Source organism: Nycticebus coucang, chromosome 18 (assembly GCF_027406575.1).
Source record: "Nycticebus coucang isolate mNycCou1 chromosome 18, mNycCou1.pri, whole genome shotgun sequence".
Classification (NCBI taxonomy): domain Eukaryota; kingdom Metazoa; phylum Chordata; class Mammalia; order Primates; family Lorisidae; genus Nycticebus; species Nycticebus coucang.
Genome location: NC_069797.1, coordinates 59,565,424 through 59,583,342, shown reverse-complemented (window position 1 = coordinate 59,583,342; position 17,919 = coordinate 59,565,424). Strand labels below are relative to the sequence as shown.

Sequence of the window (17,919 nt, the reverse complement as noted above, 5' to 3'; positions counted from 1 at the left end):
TGCCACGCTCACCTGTGCCTGGGGCAGACAGAGAGAGCCAGGACAGGGCAAGCCAGCCCTTCTGGTTGTTTCCAGCGTGGGTGGGTGGAGTCCTGGGCTAGGTGGGGCTGCTGTTCCTGGTGTCTGGGTTCCCTTGGGTGTGTTGCCCATCACCTGCTGATGGGCCCTTGCCTTACCTTCCCCTTGAGAGGGCCTGGCTGGCCAGAATGAGGTTGGGGCAAAGATTGGTGAAGGAGGTCCCCAGACCTACCCTTAGTTATCCACCAGCACCAGGCCCCTGGGGAGCACTGCTCCATTACCTTTTTTCTGGAGACTGAGAGCCCATGGCCCCAGACCTGTGTTTTGTTTCTTGTCCAACACTGGAGACCTCCTGGCAAAATACACATTTTGCTAGTCTAGGGTCTGGGAAGACCTATCTCTGCCACCTCTTCTATAGGTGTGTTCCCACCACTTCCCACCTGAGGGCAGGAGACCCCTTTGCCATCTCTGTCTTGGCAGAAGCAGGCTGGGAAATTGGGATCCATAAGTTATAGCCATCGTGTCCTTGGTTGGCCAGTTCCTCCCAGGCACCGACAGGAGGGTGAGGTCATCCAGTACAGCAAGAGGACAGGTGTCCCTGGCTCCATGCCTGGAGTAGGGGGCAAGGAGGGGCCAGGAATGGCCCCAAAATAGCAACTGTGACATCAGGAAGGGGGAGGGGGACACAGACCTAGGAATAACCAGGCTATTAAAAGGCTCCAGTGAGGTCAAGGGGCCAAGTAGGATCTCTGTGATGGTGGGAGGCACAGCTTGAGAAGCAGAGGCAGGCCTATGGTAGGGAGAGTAGGCAAGTGGCACCAGTCCCCATGGTATACTAGCCTTAGGGCCCAGTAGGGCCCAAGGAGCAGGTGTTCTGCTAGGCATGAAGCTGGATGGGAAAGGGCTAAGTGCTGGTAGGCTCTCTGCTCTTCTTGGAGGGGCTCCAACCTCAAGTCTGTTCCTACTTGGGCCCTGGGGGTTATTGTACCTGTACCTGGGGCAGCTTCATGCACTCTCTTGCATGGAAGGTAGTAGAGTGTGGTGGTTGGAGCTCAGACTTAAGCTTCAGATATCCCAGTCTTACCATGTGAGCAGCCATACCACCTAGGGCAAGTGACTTCATTTCTCTGAGTCTCAGTTTCCCCATCTGTACCTATCTCTTGAGGTCATCATGCAGAATAAATGATGTGATGTGTGTATGTTCTTAGTATCACACTTGGCACATTGCCAGGGAAGAGCTACCTGTGCTCTCTGGTCCCCTTCCCTGGGCGGTGGCCAGGCCTGCATGGGACATCTCCTTGCTGACTGGAAAGAAGCTGAGTAGCCCTGGGAGGCAACAGGAGGGAGCTGCCATTTAGCTACTGTTCAGGGGTCTTCTGGCTGGTTGAGGGCTTCAGGAGGCACCTCTCAACTCTGCTGGAGGACAGAAGTTAAGCAAACCTCCATGGGACTGTTAGAAGGACTCAGGGAAGGTGCAAGGTTAGGCCAGGTGTCTGCCAGCTTCTCCCAGACCCTTTTGATTCCTTTACCTGCTCTGGATGGCAAGAGGGATGACAGAGGATCAAGTCTGGCTTCTTAGTTTCCAGCCCCTTGCACGCTTCCTAGAGTAGCAGCCGGAGCTGAACTGCTCCCAGATGCATTGGGTATCCTGGCCTGTGCCTTTCCCAGCCTGCCTCTGGCCACCAGCTCTGTGGCCTTGGCCCTGAGTGCAGGCCCTCCCCTTTCCCATCCCCCTCGCCTGGCGCTTCCTCCTGGGGTAGAACGCGCCTCCCCCCCCCACCCATGGGGCCTCCTGGCAGCCGCCCGCGGCTCCCTGAGCATGCTCCACCTATTTATAGACAGGGCCCTCCCCCAACTGCTATTTCTGTCTCCTGCCAGCTGCCGGCGGCTCATTCGGGAAGGAGGAGCAGGGAGCCGGGCCCAGAGCTGTCACCCAGGGCTGGGAGGGAACACAGAGAGCCCGCCTGCCTGCTGAGCTTCTCTCTTCCTGTCCTGAGTGCTTAGCCATACCCCAACTCCCAGGAACCAAGGACAGGCGGGTGGCTGGAGGCCCCTCTGTAGGAGAGCCAGGCCTGCTGCTCCAGCGGCCTCCTGCCTCCCGCACCTAGCCGGATGGGGTGCCTCCCCACAGTGCGGGTCTCAGCAGCGGTGGCCTGAGGGAGTCCCTGGGCTGTGCAGGCTCCCCCGACCACCTTCCCTTGGTCGGCGCCCCGCCTCAGGCGGCCCCTCCCTGGCATGCTGCTGGTACCCAAGGCTCAGGGGCTGGTGGAGATGCTGCAGACCATCTATGAGACAGAATCCTGTTTCTCAGCAGATGGGATGTCAGGCCGAGAACCATCCTTGGAAATCCTGCCACGGACTCCTCTGCACAGCATCCCTCTGGCAGGTAAGTGCCTCCGTGTCCCCACCTGCCCTCTGCTGTTGGGCCTTTTTGTCTCTGGGGCTGAGCATCTGACTCTAGATAGAGTGGCCAGATACAGTTCTTCTCAGATCTTTCTTGAGGGCTTTGTTGAGAATATGCAAGATTAGGGGAACCCTGGGCGGCACCTGTGGCTCAGTGAGTGGGGTGCAGACCCCATATACCGAGGGTGGTGGGTTCAAACCCGGCCCCGGCCAAACTGCAACAAAAAATAGTCAGGTGTTGTGGCGGGCGCCTGTTGTCCCAGCTAATGGGGAGGCTGAGGCAAGAGAATCACCTGAGCCCAGGAGTTGGAGGTTGCTGTGAGCTGTGATGGCACAGCGCTCTACCAAGGGCAATAGGGTGAGACTCTGTCTCTACAAAAAATAAAAATAAAAAGATTAGGGGAACCCTGCTCAGAAGTGGGCTTCTCTGCCTGATGCCCCTGCCCTCCCCATACCTCCCAGCTACACTCTGGGGCATCTCTTCTAAGTCCTGTGGGCCCAGGCAGGTTGACAGTAGCTGCAGGGGGTTGGGGGTTACTAGAGGATCCTGGCCTAGTTGGCACTATGGTCAGAGGGGAGGAAGTGGGTCAGTGACCTGCCTCCATGCATTGCTGGGTGTCCTCAAGAATAGTGGTTACCCCAGCTCCTCAGACTTGGTCTTGGAGGTAGAGGGTCTAGTGCTGTAACGTCCACAAGTCCCTAGTGTCTGATTCCTGAGAATTAGACACATAGGGAAGAGCTTGATGTCCCTGTGGTCAAGTTAGGCAGAGGCTGGCAGCTGGGATGTTAAGGGGCTTGGCCACCTTAGGCCCTGGTTCCCCTCTGCCTCTCCCCTCCCTAGGCCTTGGTTTATTCCACCGAACATGGAGAAGTATTACTCTGGTTCCAATGAGCTTGAGGACCCCCTAATCCTGCCACCTTCTTGGCAAGGACTCTTTTGGCCCTTGGCTGGGGGTGGCATCCCCCAGGGCTAAGCCACTCCTTCCCTTACTCCTGAGAACCTGTTGGCAGCATCAGGCTTTTCTGGCACAGCCTCCCCACCAGGCCGGCACCACAGGATGCTTCCTCCAGGGAGGGGCCTGCTGGACTGGTGCCTGCTTGGCCCCTCCTCGCAGCGGCTTGGCACTGGAGTATGTGTGTGTATGGGGAGTCCTTGCTTCTGGATACATGGGTGTGCACCCCAAGCTTCGAATCAGAAGGTGGGAGCTATGTGCCTCTATGGGTACCTGTGATTTGGCTCTGAGCTGTCCAGATTGTAGTGGGACTTAGATGTGTTGGAGAGTGAACATTTTGGGAAGATTTGGGAAATCCTTGGAACAGGCTTGTTGCCTACCTTGGCAAGGATGCTCATGCAGTGTTGCAGCGAAGGGGCATAGCCTTAGAGACCAGTCCTGCAGGGTACTCATGCAGTTCCTTGAGGTGGGACATAACCCTGGGTCTAGGCCTGCAGTGCACCTACGCATGTACCCAGGGATGGGGTAGAAACAGAGAGGGCTTGTCCGTGCCCTGGTCTAGTTGAGTCTGCAGTTCCAGCAAGAGACCCTGCCTGCTGGCCCCTAGCCCATAGCCTCTGGGATTCAAGGTGGTCTTTTGGGAAGCAAAGAAATGGCTGTATAAATGCCCCTGGCTTGGGGCAGCTCTGCTCTGTTTAGCATATTAGCCCACCTATCCTGCCTGTCCCCCTGGCCCTTGCCTACCAGCAGTAGCCAGCTATTGGCCTGAAGTTTCCTCCTCAGCTTATTCACTTGCCTCCTTTCATATTAAACCCCAGAAACGTTGCATGCTGGGACCCCTGCTGCTCTACCCCTTCCCTAAGCCTGCCTGTCCCTGCATGGACCTCTAGCCACTCTATCCACATCTCTGTCTCCCCACCTCCATCCTCCAACCCCCAAGGCCTGGCCTTCTGAACAGTGGCTTGGTCCATGCTGGCAAGAGGGAGGTGTGAGTCACCTCAGAGGCTCAGGGAGAGGACTAAGAATGTTCCCCCTGCGCAGCTCTGATGCTGTGTCTGTGACGCGGCTAGGGACAGATATAGGCCTGGAGCTCGGCTGCCTTTTTTTTTTTTTTTTTGGACTCTGGAATGTAAATAGATGTTTCAAATAGAAACACTTTAACCTTTGGGTTAAAAAAAATCCACCCCAGATAAACATGGCCATGAGGGCCCAGGCAGCCTGGTGTTTTCCTCCCTACCCCCTCTCTCCATCTCTTGATCCATCTCCAGACAGGATGCGAAAGCCTGTGGCTAAAAAAGCAGGTGCCCAGGGATGCTTTCTTGGACAGTATGTCTCACAGGCCTTCCCAGTCTAAGGGATTGAAGAAAGGGGCTTTCTAGGGTGGTGCCCACCTGCCGCCTCCAGTAGCAAGTGTTTGGAACCCTCTTTTAGGGTAATCTTTGCTCTCTGGCCGTCTTGTTTGCTGTGATTGCACAGTACCCAGCACAATGCCTGGCACATGGATGAATGAATGTTGCATTGTGTGTGTGTGTTTGGGGGTTGGAGTCCAGGACTGCTGGCAGGATTCCTGGGCTCTGTTCTGGGGTTTGGACCTCTGGGTAAGTAGGGACAAATATAGTGAGTCACCCCTATGGGTTGAGCCAGAGCCTTAGCCAGCTGAGGGATAAAGGCACTCTCTGCTGTTCCTGCTTGAGGAGGGGATACATTTCAACTTCTGCTAGTGGCCATCAGAGGTCTTCCTTGATGGACAGGGTCTCTGCCTGGGTACCCTGTCACAGCCCAGCGTACAGTGGGCACCATCATCATCCAATCCTGGTTCTGGCTTGGGAAGCCTGGGACTTTGAGCTGTGGTGTGGGATTCCCAAGGACACAAAACAGGGAAATTCTCTGCCTCCCTTCAGTGGGCCCTGGGTCCCCTCTGTCCCATACTCGGTAGAGCTGATGCCTGGGCAGTGTACAAGACTTTATGAGAAGGCACAGAAGAGGAGTCTCCCTTTGAGGGAAGGTATGAATGCTGCTTGTGCCAGGAAGGAATGTTGGGGATGTTGGGAAGTGCTACCGTGTTCATTCAGGCTTTCCCTTGGATAGTCCCTGGATATTCTTTTGGGTTTTCCCTGGATATTCTTTTTTTTTTTTTTTTTTGAGACAGTCTTACTTTGTCACCTGGGTAGAGTGCTATGGCATCACAGCTCAGAGCAACCTCACCCTCTTGGGCTCAAGCAATTTTCTTTTTTTTTTTTTTTTTTTTGGTAGAGACAGAGTCTCACTGTACCGCCCTCGGGTAGAGTGCCGTGGCGTCACACGGCTCACAGCAACCTCTAACTCTTGGGCTTACGTGATTCTCTTGCCTCAGCCTCCCGAGCAGCTGGGACTACAGGCGCCCGCCACAACGCCCGGATATTTTTTTGTTGCCGTTTGGCCGGGGCTGGGTTTGAACCCGCCACCCTCGGCATATGGGGCCGGTGCCCTACTCACTGAGCTACTGGCGCCGCCCTCAAGCAATTTTCTTACCTCAGCCTCCCAAGTAGCTGGGATTACAAGCACCTGCCACAATACCCCACTATTTTTAGAGATGGGGTCTCGATCTTGCTCAGGCTGGTCTTGAACTCCTGAACTCAAGCAATCTGCCTGTCTCGGCCTCCCAGAGTGCCAGGATTATAGGCGTGAGCCATCGCACCTGGCATCCGTGGATATTCTTTTTTCTTTCTTTTTTTTTTTTTTTTTTTGAGACATAGTCTCACTATGTCGCCCTTGGTAGAGTGCCATGGCATCACAGCTCACAACAACCTAAACTCTTGGGCTTAAGCAATTCTCTTGCTTCAGCCTCCCACTCTGGGACTACAGGCGCCTGCCACAACGCCCAGCTATTTTTTTGTTGTAGTTGTCATTGTTTGGCAGGCCCAGGCCGGGTTCGAACGCCAGCTCCAGTGTATGTGTCTGGCAACCTAGCCGCTGAGCTACAGGTGCTGAGCCATCCGTGGATATTCTTATTCATGCTCTTCAGTCCATTCTGAGCTGGGCTGTGTGTGTAGGTGTGTAGGTGCAAGGGCGCCGGCCAGGTAGGAAGGGCGAGACTTGGGTGTGGGAGGGGAACTAATATTATAATGTCTAAGTGACAAGGGTATCAGGTTCTTTCCTTGTCTTATTATCTCTTTTGGGAAGGTATTAATAGCCATAGTTTAGCCATAGTTGAGGACCAGAGAGGTTAAGGAAGTTGCCCAAGGTCACAGAGAAGTGAGAGCTGGAATTTGAACTCAGGTCTCTGTGTAGAGTCATTGCTAATCTACTTCTTCTATGCAGATTTTAAAAAGATGGCCCTCTGGGTACATACATTCTCATGCCACTGTGTATGGCTTAGTAATTGGAGGGTAGGTTGGATTTCAGCTCCTGTACAACTTCATGTGGTGGGCCTATCTGTATGCCTTCAAAGTTTGTGTTCTTAGAGTATAGGGACTATGATGATATTGGAGAGCTCCTAGGGTCTCTGAGAGGAGGCTTTGTTTTCTTTCTTTCTTTTTTTTTTTTTTTTGAAGGCAGAGTCCCACTATGTCACCCTCGGTAGAGTGCCATAGTGTCACAGCTCACAGCAACCTCAAACTCTTGGGCTTAAGTGATTCTTTTGCCTCAGCCTCCCAAGTAGCTGGGACTACAGGCACCTACCACAGTGCCCGGCTATTTCTTTCTTACAGTTGTCATTGTTGTTTAGCAGGCCTGGGCCAGGTTTGAACCTGCCAGCCTCTGTGTGTGTGGCCGACGCCCTAACCACTGAGCTACGGGCACTGAGCTGAGGCTTTGTTTTCTATAAATACTTGGGACCACTTGGTCAGCATTTTCCCTCTCTGCAGGGATTTCAGCCACAGGGGAGAAGAGGGCTCAGGAGCAAAGTTGAACACCCACCCCCCACTATAGACAACCTCCCCCTGCCCCATCCCCTCCTATCTCATCCTTTCTTGTTTTTGAGACCCTCAGCTGCTACACAGCTGCCAGACAGGAAATCAGATTAACTGTGTCCGTCCACATATACAGCTGTAACAGCTGTCAGGTTGGCTGCAGAAATGAGTACAGGCAGCCCGGGGACACTTCAGGGCAGTGGTTCTCAAACTTCTAGTTGCATCAGAATTGCTAAGGGGATGTATTAAAGCGCAGGTTCCCAGGCCAGGCAATCACCCCTCCCACCCGTTTCCCACTTTCCACAAAGTTTCAGATTCTGTAGGCCAGCCTAGCAACCAACCATTTTACTTGTTTCTCAGGTGATTCTGTTGTAAGTGGACAGACCATGCTTGGTGGACAGTCTAAGTAGGGGTCCTCAAACTGTAGCCCACGGGCCACATGAGACGGTGTGATTGTATTTGTTCCTGTTTTGTTTTTATATTTCAAAATAAGATATGTGCAGTGTGCATAGGAATTTGTTCATGGTTTTTTTTTTAAACTATAGACTGGCCCTTCAACGGTCTGAGGGACAGTGAACTGGCCCCCTGTTTAAAAAGTTTGAGGATGCCTGGTCTAAGGGCTGTGTGGACTAGGATCATGGGGCCTGGTGTCCTGCCAGTGGATGTCATCAGCATCCCTGGAAGGCCCTGCTGAGCTTTGGGACTCCTGGGAAAAGGGCATATGTAGAGGGAGGGAGGCTGTCGCCCTACTTACAGGCAAATCCAACTCCCAGCAGCCTGTCAGTCTGGAGAGAGGATGTTTTGAGACACTGGGGAGCAGGTGTCAAAACCCTAGCAGGGTGGAGGATTATGGCAAATGGCCAGGTGGGCAGGGCGCCCTGCTGGACACTCAGGACTGGGTTGTGTTTGGGGAGTGGAGGCAGATCTGCCCTGGGGCCCCTGACATTCCAGCCCAGGTGTGGAGCAGACAGTCCCAGCAACAGCTGCAGACTTTGAATGGTTAGTGTGCCTTTAATTGCCTCTAGCTTTGTGCCCAAGTATTTCCTGGAAATGGCTGGGCTGTAGATATGAGTAGATGTGAGTCTACTCCTCCAGAAAGCCTCCCCAGAACAACCAGTAACTCCATCTTCACCAGTGACAGACAGATGCTTTGTGCCTTCCATTGGCACTTTGAATCCCCTGAGCTTAAGTTTCCCAGAGTTGGCTGGGCACCCATAGCTCATTGGGTAGGGTGCTGGCCACATGCTCCAGGCTTGTGGGTTCGAACCTGGCCTGGGCCTGCTAAACAAACAAACAAACAAACAAAATAGCTAGGTGTTGTGGTGGGCGCCTGTAGTCCCTGCTACTTGGGAGGCTGAGGCAAGAGAATCACTTGAGTCCAAGAGTTTGAGGTTGCTGTGAGCTGTCACACTCTACTGAGGGTGACAAAGTGAAGCTCTGTCTCAAAAAAAAAAGAAGATTCCTCAGAGTCACAGTCAAGGTTTCTGAGAGTTCCTGCCACTTGGTGCCCTCCTTCTCTGCACTCCTGGGTGTTCTGGGGGCCAGCCAAGTGCTCTTGTCTAGATTCCTGGGTGTTTGGTTTTGTTTGTTTTCTAGATATTGTGGGGGAGTTTTTTGCAGTTTTTGTCTGGGTCTGGGTTTGAATCCACCACCTCCGATATATGGGGCTGGCATCCTACTCCTTGAGCCATAGGCGCCATCTTTTTTTTTTTTTTTTTTTTTTTTTCCTTTTTTTTTTTTTTTTTTTTGTAGAGACCGAGTCTCACTGTACTGCCCTCAGGTAGAGTGCCGTGGCGTCACACAGCTCACAGCAACCTCTTAACTCTTGGGCTTACGCGATTCTCTTGCCTCAGCCTCCCGAGCAGCTGGGACTACAGGCGCCCGCCACAACGCCCGGCTATTTTTGGTTGCAGTTTGGCCGGGGCTGGGTTTGAACCCACCACCCTCGGCATATGGGGCTGGCGCCCTACTCACTGAGCTACAGGCGCCGCCCATCTTTTTTTTTTTTTTTTTTTTTTTTTTTTTTGAGACAGAGCCTCAAGCTGTCGCTGGGTAGGGTGCCGTGGCATCACAGCTCACAGCAACCTCCAACTCCTGGGTTCAAGCGATTCTCCTGCCTCCGCCTCCCAAGTAGGTGGGACTACAGGCCCCTGCCACAATGCCTGGCTGTTTTTTTGTTGTAGCCGTCATTGTTATTTGGCGGGCCCAGGCTGGATTTGAACCTACCAGCTCAGGTGTATGTGGCTGGCGCCTTAGCTGCTTGAGCCACAAGGCGCCAAGCTGATACTGTGTGCTTTTAATAGTTCAACACTGGTCATATTTGATAACCAAGAGTAAATTAATAAGCTAACATTTACGAATGTATACTTTAATAAGTATAAAGCATATAAACATTTAGGTAAGCTCATAGAGAAGCTGACCAAAATATATAAATTAGGAGATACAAGTGTCCATCTAAATTTTCTATGTCTTTTTTTTACACAGTATTTATTAAAGTTGTTCAATATACAATTTCTCCTTTTTCATTTTGGAAGTCATTTATTGTAAAGGTACTTCTTTTGTCTGATGACAAACAGCAGCCATAGTGATTACTCTGGACCTCCACGTTGGATAGTTTCAATTTCTTCTTGAGACACACGTTTCCTTCTGTATTTCTGAGGTAATGTTTTTATTTATTTATTTTTTTTAGAGACAGAGTCTCACTTTATCGCCCTCAGTAGAGTGCTATGGTGTCACACAGTTCACAGCAACCTGTAGCTTCTGGGCTTAGGTGATTCTCTTGCCTCAGCCTCCCAAGTAGCTGGGACTACAGGCGCCTGCCACAACGCCCAGCTATTTTATGTTGCAGTTTGGCTGGGACTGGGTTTGAACCCACCACCCTTGGTATATGGGGCCGGCGCCCTACTCACTGAGCCACAGGCGCTGCCCGAGGTAATGTTTTTATTATTTCTGCAGTCTGTTGGACCCTGATACATCAGCAAATCTGTGATTTACTTCCTTTAGAATACTGGGAAATTGCAGAAGAGTGAGACAGTAGTCCTGCTGATCTTAAAGCTTTTTTTTTTTTTTTTTTGTAGAGACAGAGTCTTACTGTACCGCCCTCGGTAGAGTGCCGTGGCCTCACACGGCTCACAGCAACCTCTAACTGTTGGGCTTAAGCGATTCTCTTGCCTCAGCCTCCCGAGCAGCTGGGACTATAGGCTCTCGCCACAACGCCCGGCTATTTTTTTTGTCGCAGTTTGGCTGGGGCTGGGCTTGAACCCTCCACCCTTGGCATATGGGGCCGGCGCCCTACTCACTGAGCCACAGGCGCTGCCCGATCTTAAAGCTTTTGATACATTGGGTTTAGGATTGTCTCTTCTGTCAGGAAATGGTATTAATGGAGCATGCAGCTTGACTACCTGGACGACCCTGTTGGCAGACGCCATCTTGGTGCCCATCATGACTCCCAAGAAGGGGCAGCTCAATTCCTGGGTCTTTAATACAGAGTTTGGCTCCTTGTGTGTCTCTCATTAAGTTTGGGACAAGCACTCACTGTTTCCCCTTCGGTTTATTAGTGAGGGGCAGAGAGAGCCAGAAGAGCTGGGATTAAGCACTGACTCCTCCACCTCTTTCCTAGGTGACTTTGGAAAAGTTACTTCCCTCTCTGGCCTCACTTCCTCCTCTGTCAATGGGGTAGTTGAGTTGCTGATCTCCAGGCCCATCCTTCACTGCCATCAGTTTCACTTGCTTCTGCCATGCAAGAAATGGGGGTTAGCTCCCAAATCCTGACCTTAGGAGGATTTGTACTGAGGAGAGAGGTATCACCTGGAGCAGGGCACAGTGATGCTTAGAGATAAGGGAAAAATTTCAGGCAGCTTGGAACTGGGGCCAAGAGCAGGGAGAGACCAAAACTCATGCTCATCTGTGCTAAGTAATATTTTGGAGGGACATAAGGGATGCCAGAGGACAGAGTGGCCCTTCTTGGAGATAACGTGAGACAGCCTGGAAGTGTTAAGAGTCGGAGAAGGCTGCTTTCAGAGGCGGCTCCTCTAGCGCTGGCGCTCAACTGCTGGCCACTCTGTCTTGTGTAGTGTAGAGTCCACAAGAAGGGTTTTGTTTGTGTCAGGACCATAGACTGACCTTCTGGACAGTCTGAAATGAGAGCTAAGGCTTCATTCTGAGCCTGATATCCTTAGAATCAAGATGGTCTGGGAAGCTGGCCCTACTTAAAATACTTAGTAATTCTAAGTATTTCATTTTATGCACTTCAGAAACATTCAGAGATACTTCAATAATGTAAAAAAAAAAAAAGAAAAGAAAAGAAAGAAATATATGGAGAAGTGATTTGTAGGCTTCATTAGATTGCCAAAGGAGTCCAGGACACAAAAAAATGTCAGGAGCCCTTAATAATAGCCCTGAGTATCATGTTCTGAGATCTTCCCAGGACCTGTGCTGAGCTGCTTTGCATGCATTCCCCTGTGCCTAACAATTCTGGGAGGTAGGAGCTGTTCTTGCCCGCATTCTACAGATGCCTGCACAGAGTGCAGGGAGGGACCTGGTGCCTTGTCCTAGTAGGTGGCGTGCTTGCCTTGAGACCTAGCATTCTCTTACTCCAGGGCCCTGCTCTTAACCACTATGTGATGCATGTTCATTACATGAGGAGTTGTGAAAATTGATAGGTGAGAGTCAGACCAGCTTGCACATGAAAATAGTCTGGAATTGTGGTAGAACCTGTTGAGCCTAAACTAGTCACATAAGATCATAGAAATAGATCCTGGGAAACCAACCTCAGTGAGGAGGGGCCAGAGTCACCAGCTGACAGTGTGCCTCGCCTCCTTCTGAACTCCTGGAGGCCAGGACAGGGACCAGAGCCCTTCCCCATTCTCCAAGGGACAGAACGAGATAATTAGACATATAAGTAAGCTGCTGACTCCCCAAATTCTGCCTTGTAGGGTGGGTTGCCTGGCTGGCTGGCACTGAGCACATGGGATGCCCACATAGAGGCAGGCCGTGCACATCTTGTGTGCAGAGGAAACCTGGCTTGCACTGGGGGTCAGGACAGCTGGGTTTGGATCCCCATGTTGCTGCTGCTTAACTGGTGGGGTCTTCTGCACAGGAGGCTCTCTAGGAAGCTTGGTTTCCTGGCCTGTGTAACGTGGGGGTTGAAACAGATGCTCTCAGAGGTTCCTTTCACTCCCTCCCCTCTTGTGAGGGCAGCTCTGCCAGTCTAGGGAATGTTTGCACTGGTCTCATTTCTATCCTCTATAGACATTCCAAACAGTTTAGTGCACTCCTCTGAGTCCCCTCCTTCTAACCTTCTGTGGCTGGTGTCTCCTGGAACAGGGTCTTTTTAGAGCCAGATGCAAAGCCTCTTGGGTGTGCCAGCTGGGTTCATACACTGTGCCAGCCCCTGCCCCCCAGGGTTTCTCCAGGGTGAACTAAAGGTCCAGATTGCTGGCCAGGGTTGGTGTTCCAGGGATTCTGACTTGGTGATACTGTCTCAGAGGGAGGGCTTGGAGTTGGAGCGTGGCTTGTGGTATGTTCAGAGCAGCTAGATCTGTTTTTTGTTGTGAACTCCTGTTCCTGCTCTTCATGGCCCAAAGACAGTGTCCTTTTGCCTGGATACCCTTTTTTAGATTAAGGCCATGCTGGTAGTAGTCTCAGGTTAGCTCCACAAGTACTATATCATTTCCCCTAGAGGACCCAGGCTATCCCTTGTGCTGCCTGAAGAATCTCCATGGGAGCCCCTACTGGGCTAATGGGGTCCCTGGGGAGGAATGTGGTCCAGCTGGATGGGAAGGGAGTGTCACTAAGGTGTTGCCGGCACCCCATTGTGCCATAAGCCGAGTTCCCAGGGCATGCCTCCTGAGCCAGAGCTTGCTGTCTACAAGGCCACTCTGACAGCTGGAAGCACACAGCCTTGCCCACCAGCTTCTCCACATGGGCAGTGCAGGTCAGCCCTGCAGAAGGCCGGAGGACAGGATGGTGTAGCTACCTGTTCCTGAAGTCACTACTCCTAGGAAGAGGAAGGGTCTAAGTCCCCTGGGAAGAATAGAGTGTGGAGCAGCAGAGGGTGGGATGGAGTGGGGATTGAGAGCTTACTGTCTTGGCTGTCTGGCCTCTCTGGACTCCCTCCAGCTCTCTGGCAGAGTGATGCCTCACAGGGTGAGGGGAGGGCCTTCCTGGGACCTTCCTTTTCCCTGGCCTTCAGGGGGGCTTTTGGCTAGCCAGGCTCTTGACATGTCCCCTTAGAGAACAATGCCCCTTTATGTCCCCTCTTCTCTTTCCAGAGGATTCCCAACCTTCCTTGGTCCAGCAGGAGGCAGCCAAGAGCCTCTCCCTATTAGGACACACCCACTTCCCCAGCCAGGTGCTTGGTTCTGAAGGCAGCTGTTGCTCATGCCAAGCTGACAGAGCATAGATCTCTGAGGAGCTGCAAGGCCAGCCAGGCTCTAGGCAGGGGTCCTCAAACTGTGGCCCGTGGGTCACGTGAGGCGGCGTGATTGTATTTGTTCCCGTTTTGTTTTTTTACTTCAAAATAAGGTATGTGCAGTGTGCATAGGAATTTGTTCATAGTTGTTTTTTTTTTAAACTATAGTCCGGACCTCCAACGGTCTGAGGGACAATGAACTGGCCCCCTGTTTAAAAAGTTTGAGGACCCCTGCTAGGGTCTGTACCCAGCAGACTACAATCGGGGCTTCATGCTTCCCTTCTCTGACTCCAGCTGAGCAGCCGTGGCCAGTTCCATTTTGGATGGGGCTAATTGCTACCTAACAGATCTCTGGGGCCTTTGTAGGGCCTGCAGATTAATATTCTTGAGTTGCTTACGCTTCTTGTTTGCATGGGAACAAGGCTGTGTGGCAGAACTCTCTGGCCACCCTGCCACCTGCATACCAATGGGGCTGTGGCTCCCACTGCGGCTCAGGGCCTAATATCTCCGCTGCTGCAGAGAGATAGTCTGGTGGGAGATTCCCCTCATCTGAGGCCATGGGTTCTCTGCAGCTCTCTTGCAAGGGAAGCCAGCATTGTTGGCAGCAGTTCCAGCCCAAGGCAGGGTTATCTACTATGAGCCAGGAGCGCTTGGACCCCTGCCCTTCCCAGGGCGGGCGGGCTGGCATCCGGCTCCTGCAACCCCGGCACTGCTGAGAGCAGCAGGTTGAAGCCTGTCCACCTCTTGGCTGAGTGATCATAGTGCCTTGGGCCAAGCCCTGCCTGAGAATGGATAACCCTCCAGCCAGTGCGGGGCCTTGCTGAGAACTATAGGGGCTGAGGTTGGCTGATGGCTTCTTACCACCATCCTGGACTTGGATGGTTACCCCCAGGAAGGTCCTCTGCTATTTCTAAGGACCCTTCCTCCTGATGTTGGAGCAGGACATGGGCTGGCAGGAAAAGTGAGTGTGTGTGTAACCCCACCCTCCTAGCCACATCTGGCCACTCCTGCAGATGTGGCTTTGGCCTTGTGGCCACAGAGTCGTCAGGACGGCTGGCGGGAAAACCACAGAGGAATGTGCCCAACCATCCTGGGGGGAAAGGGGCTGGTGGGAACGGAAAGAGACATCCTGCTTAGACTCTACCTTCTCCCACCCCCACTCCTGCCTCCACTGGGTCCCAGAGGCCATATTCAGTCATGAGAGTGGCATGGCCTTGGTTTTCAGCAGGCCTTGCTCCTGCCTTGGTGACACTTCATTCAGTGGTAGGTTTCCCAGAGTAATCAAGAGCTGTCTAGATAGGTATAGGGGCCTCTCTTAGCCCATCTTTTCCCTCCTCTCAGTTCCATCCCCTCTCCACTCTTGGAGGATGGTCCTGGAGGTCTGGGGAGAGAGAGGCCTGTTCACAGGGCAGAAGATAGTGGCAGCCATCAGGATATTGGGGTCCTCTCTTCTCCAGGCCTGGACTGGAGTGGGTCACACTTTGCCACAGAAGAGTCTCCCCAGCCCCTGTGACCACCCTGGACTGTATGGAGGAAAGTAAAGTCTTTCTTTGGAAAAAGAAGTAGAAAAGGAACAAGACAGCCTGGCCTTGCCTCTCTCACTTCCTCCTTCCCAGGCAGTAGTATCCTGCCTTCCCCTTCCTGGTGGCCTCTGGAGGCTTTGTGGGGGCATAGGCTGGGCTTGGGGCTCCCTGCTGGTGTAGTAATGTTTGCCCAGTTTCCCTGGCAACCACAGGGCAGTGGTGGGGAGTGACATTCATCGACCAGAGGACAGTGTACAGGCACTAAGATGTGGAGATGTGGTCTTCCTAGAACAGTAGTTCTCAACTTTCCTAATGCCACAGCCCTTTAATACAGTTCCTGTGGGTTGCGACCCACAGGTTGAGAACCGCTGTCCTAGAAGGCTGTTGGAATACAGAAGGTTCAAGTGGGCTCATGGGAAGCCCACTGTGGGGCCTGGACTCACTTTCTTGAAACCCGGGCTCTGGGCTACCTGCCCCTCCCCGGCTGGTTCTCCCAGAACTGCAGTTCTGAGATCTCTGCAGAAGCTCACGCCCTCCCCTTGCCCTTACCCTTCTTCCTGTCTGATTCCCTTTCCTTTCCTGTCTCCTCCTCCCACCTCCTCCTGCTGCCTGCCCGCCCATCCTCTCATTCCCCCTCCCCCCAGGCACAGCTGCTGTTTGGCTCACTCTATATATAGCAGCATTTTCAGGGTAATTACAATAAAACTGTTGAAAGGAGATAATCCAGCAAAGGAAGCAAGTCTGATTCCCAGCCCCCTCCTGTCCCTGGTTTGGTGCAGCCCTGCACCCCCTTTCCCTGAGGCCTCCAGTTCCCATCCCACCGCCATTCCCATAGCCCACCTTTCCTCCCCCCTTTACCCCAGCTGGGTGTAAGGCAGAGAAAAGGGGAGAGGGAGGGGATATCTAGAAGGTCTCCACAGGCTTCTGGGTTTACCAAGAGCCCTGGCTGCCAGCTCCATCAGTTCTAGAACCAACCTCTGCGCCTCAGTTTCTCTTGTAGTCTGGGCTTTGATGGGGGCATGGTGTCGAGAGATGGAGAGAAGCCACAGAACAGTGGTTAAAAGCAGAGATCTAGTTCTTCGATCACCTAGCTGTGTCTGGTCATCACTGAAACTTCTGTAAACCTTAGTTTCCTCATCAGTAAAATGGGGTAATAACAGCACCTAAGTCATTTTAAACGAGTCATTCATGTAAAATGCCCAGAGGTGTTAACTGTTAATGATAATAGTATGTGTTGAGTACTCATGATCTGCTGGTACTGTGCCTTATGCTTATGCATATTTTCTTACTGAAGTTCACCGTTTCAACCTCATTTAATTAAGGCAGAAGGCTGCATCTGCAGCGCAGAAGGACTTGACTTGCCCTCTGTCTCTGTTCTTGAGTCTCCTGGTCCTGTCTGGTAGCTTACAGGGCCTGAGGTATGGCTGGCGACTGGGACTGAGCCCACTGACCTCTATCTGTCTCTTCTGCCCACAGTGGAGGTGAAGCCGGTGCTGCCAGGAGCCATGCCCAGTTCTTTGGGGGGTGGTAGTGGAGGCAGCCCCAGCCCTGTGGAGCTGCGGGGTGCTCTGACGGGCTCTGTGGACCCTGTGCTGCGGGAGCAGCAACTGCAGCAGGAGCTCCTGGCGCTCAAGCAGCAGCAGCAGCTGCAGAAGCAGCTCCTGTTCGCTGAGTTCCAGAAACAGCACGACCACCTGACACGGCAGCATGAGGTCCAGCTGCAGAAGCACCTCAAGGTGAGCTAGGGGGGTGCAGGGATGCCGCCCAGACCTCTGGCTCCTGCCCGGGTGCAGCTCATGCCCACCTCCCACCCTCCCCACAGCAGCAGCAGGAGATGCTGGCGGCCAAGCGGCAGCAGGAGCTGGAGCAGCAGCGGCAGCGGGAGCAGCAGCGGCAGGAGGAGCTGGAGAAGCAGCGGTTGGAGCAGCAGCTGCTCATCCTGCGGAACAAAGAGAAGAGCAAAGAGAGTAAGGCGGGGCTGCCTGGGGTCACTGCCCTTATTGCCTGCCCCCTGCCACGGGGGCCTGGCCCCAAGCACCCAGGTCCACTATGCCCTGTCCTGCAGGTGCCATTGCCAGCACTGAGGTAAAGCTGAGGCTCCAGGAGTTCCTCTTGTCGAAGTCAAAGGAGCCCACACCAGGCGGCCTCAACCATTCCCTCCCACAGCACCCCAAATGCTGGTAATGGCCCTGGGCAGGCGTGGGAGGGCAGATGTGCGCTGCCCAGGGGCTGCCTGGCTATAGATACCAAGGGGCTCCTGCCCTGTGGCCACATATGGGCCCTGCAGTCTTAGAGATTGAGACTCCCATCTCTGGTTTCTCTCCTCATTTCCCTCCCAGTAGATCTATGTCCCAACAGATTTTTCATAAAAGTGGATTGCTAGGTGGCAGGTTCAGTAGGCTGGGTGATAACCTAAATTTGCTTTCATCCCTACTCCCACCCCCAGGGGAGCCCACCATGCTTCTTTGGACCAGAGTTCCCCTCCCCAGAGCGGCCCCCCTGGGACACCTCCCTCCTATAAATTGCCTTTGCTTGGGCCCTATGACAGCCGAGATGACTTTCCCCTCCGCAAAACAGGTTAGTCAGTACCCAACTTGGTGTCCCAAAACATGGCTCTGGGAGGTGGAGGGGGCAGAGCTGCTGTCTGAGTCAGCCGGACTGTGGTGGGCTGGGTTCCACATGTGTGCCCATATGCATGTAGTTGAGTTCCTGCTGCCTTG

At 53.0% G+C, this 17,919-nt stretch overlaps 1 protein-coding gene and 1 pseudogene across 9 annotated transcripts in view; one reads left to right on the top strand and one right to left on the bottom strand.

Annotated features, from left to right (window-relative positions):
* HDAC5 (histone deacetylase 5) overlaps positions 1-17,919 on the top strand; it is a 40,585-nt gene that overhangs the window by 10,165 nt on the left and 12,501 nt on the right. For 4 of the 9 annotated variants that reach the window (XM_053567793.1, XM_053567787.1, XM_053567790.1 and 1 more), the window contains exons 3-7: positions 2,330-2,404; positions 16,676-16,935; positions 17,022-17,166; positions 17,265-17,379; positions 17,646-17,776. In XM_053567793.1, coding sequence (XP_053423768.1) covers positions 2,330-2,404; positions 16,676-16,935; positions 17,022-17,166; positions 17,265-17,379; positions 17,646-17,776 — 726 coding nt within the window. The remainder of the gene's footprint in view (positions 1-2,329; positions 2,405-16,675; positions 16,936-17,021; positions 17,167-17,264; positions 17,380-17,645; positions 17,777-17,919) is intronic. The other 5 variants (XM_053567785.1, XM_053567791.1, XM_053567789.1 and 2 more) reach the window with 3 other exon arrangements.
* LOC128569596 (alpha-ketoglutarate dehydrogenase component 4-like) lies at positions 9,853-10,707 on the bottom strand (annotated as a pseudogene).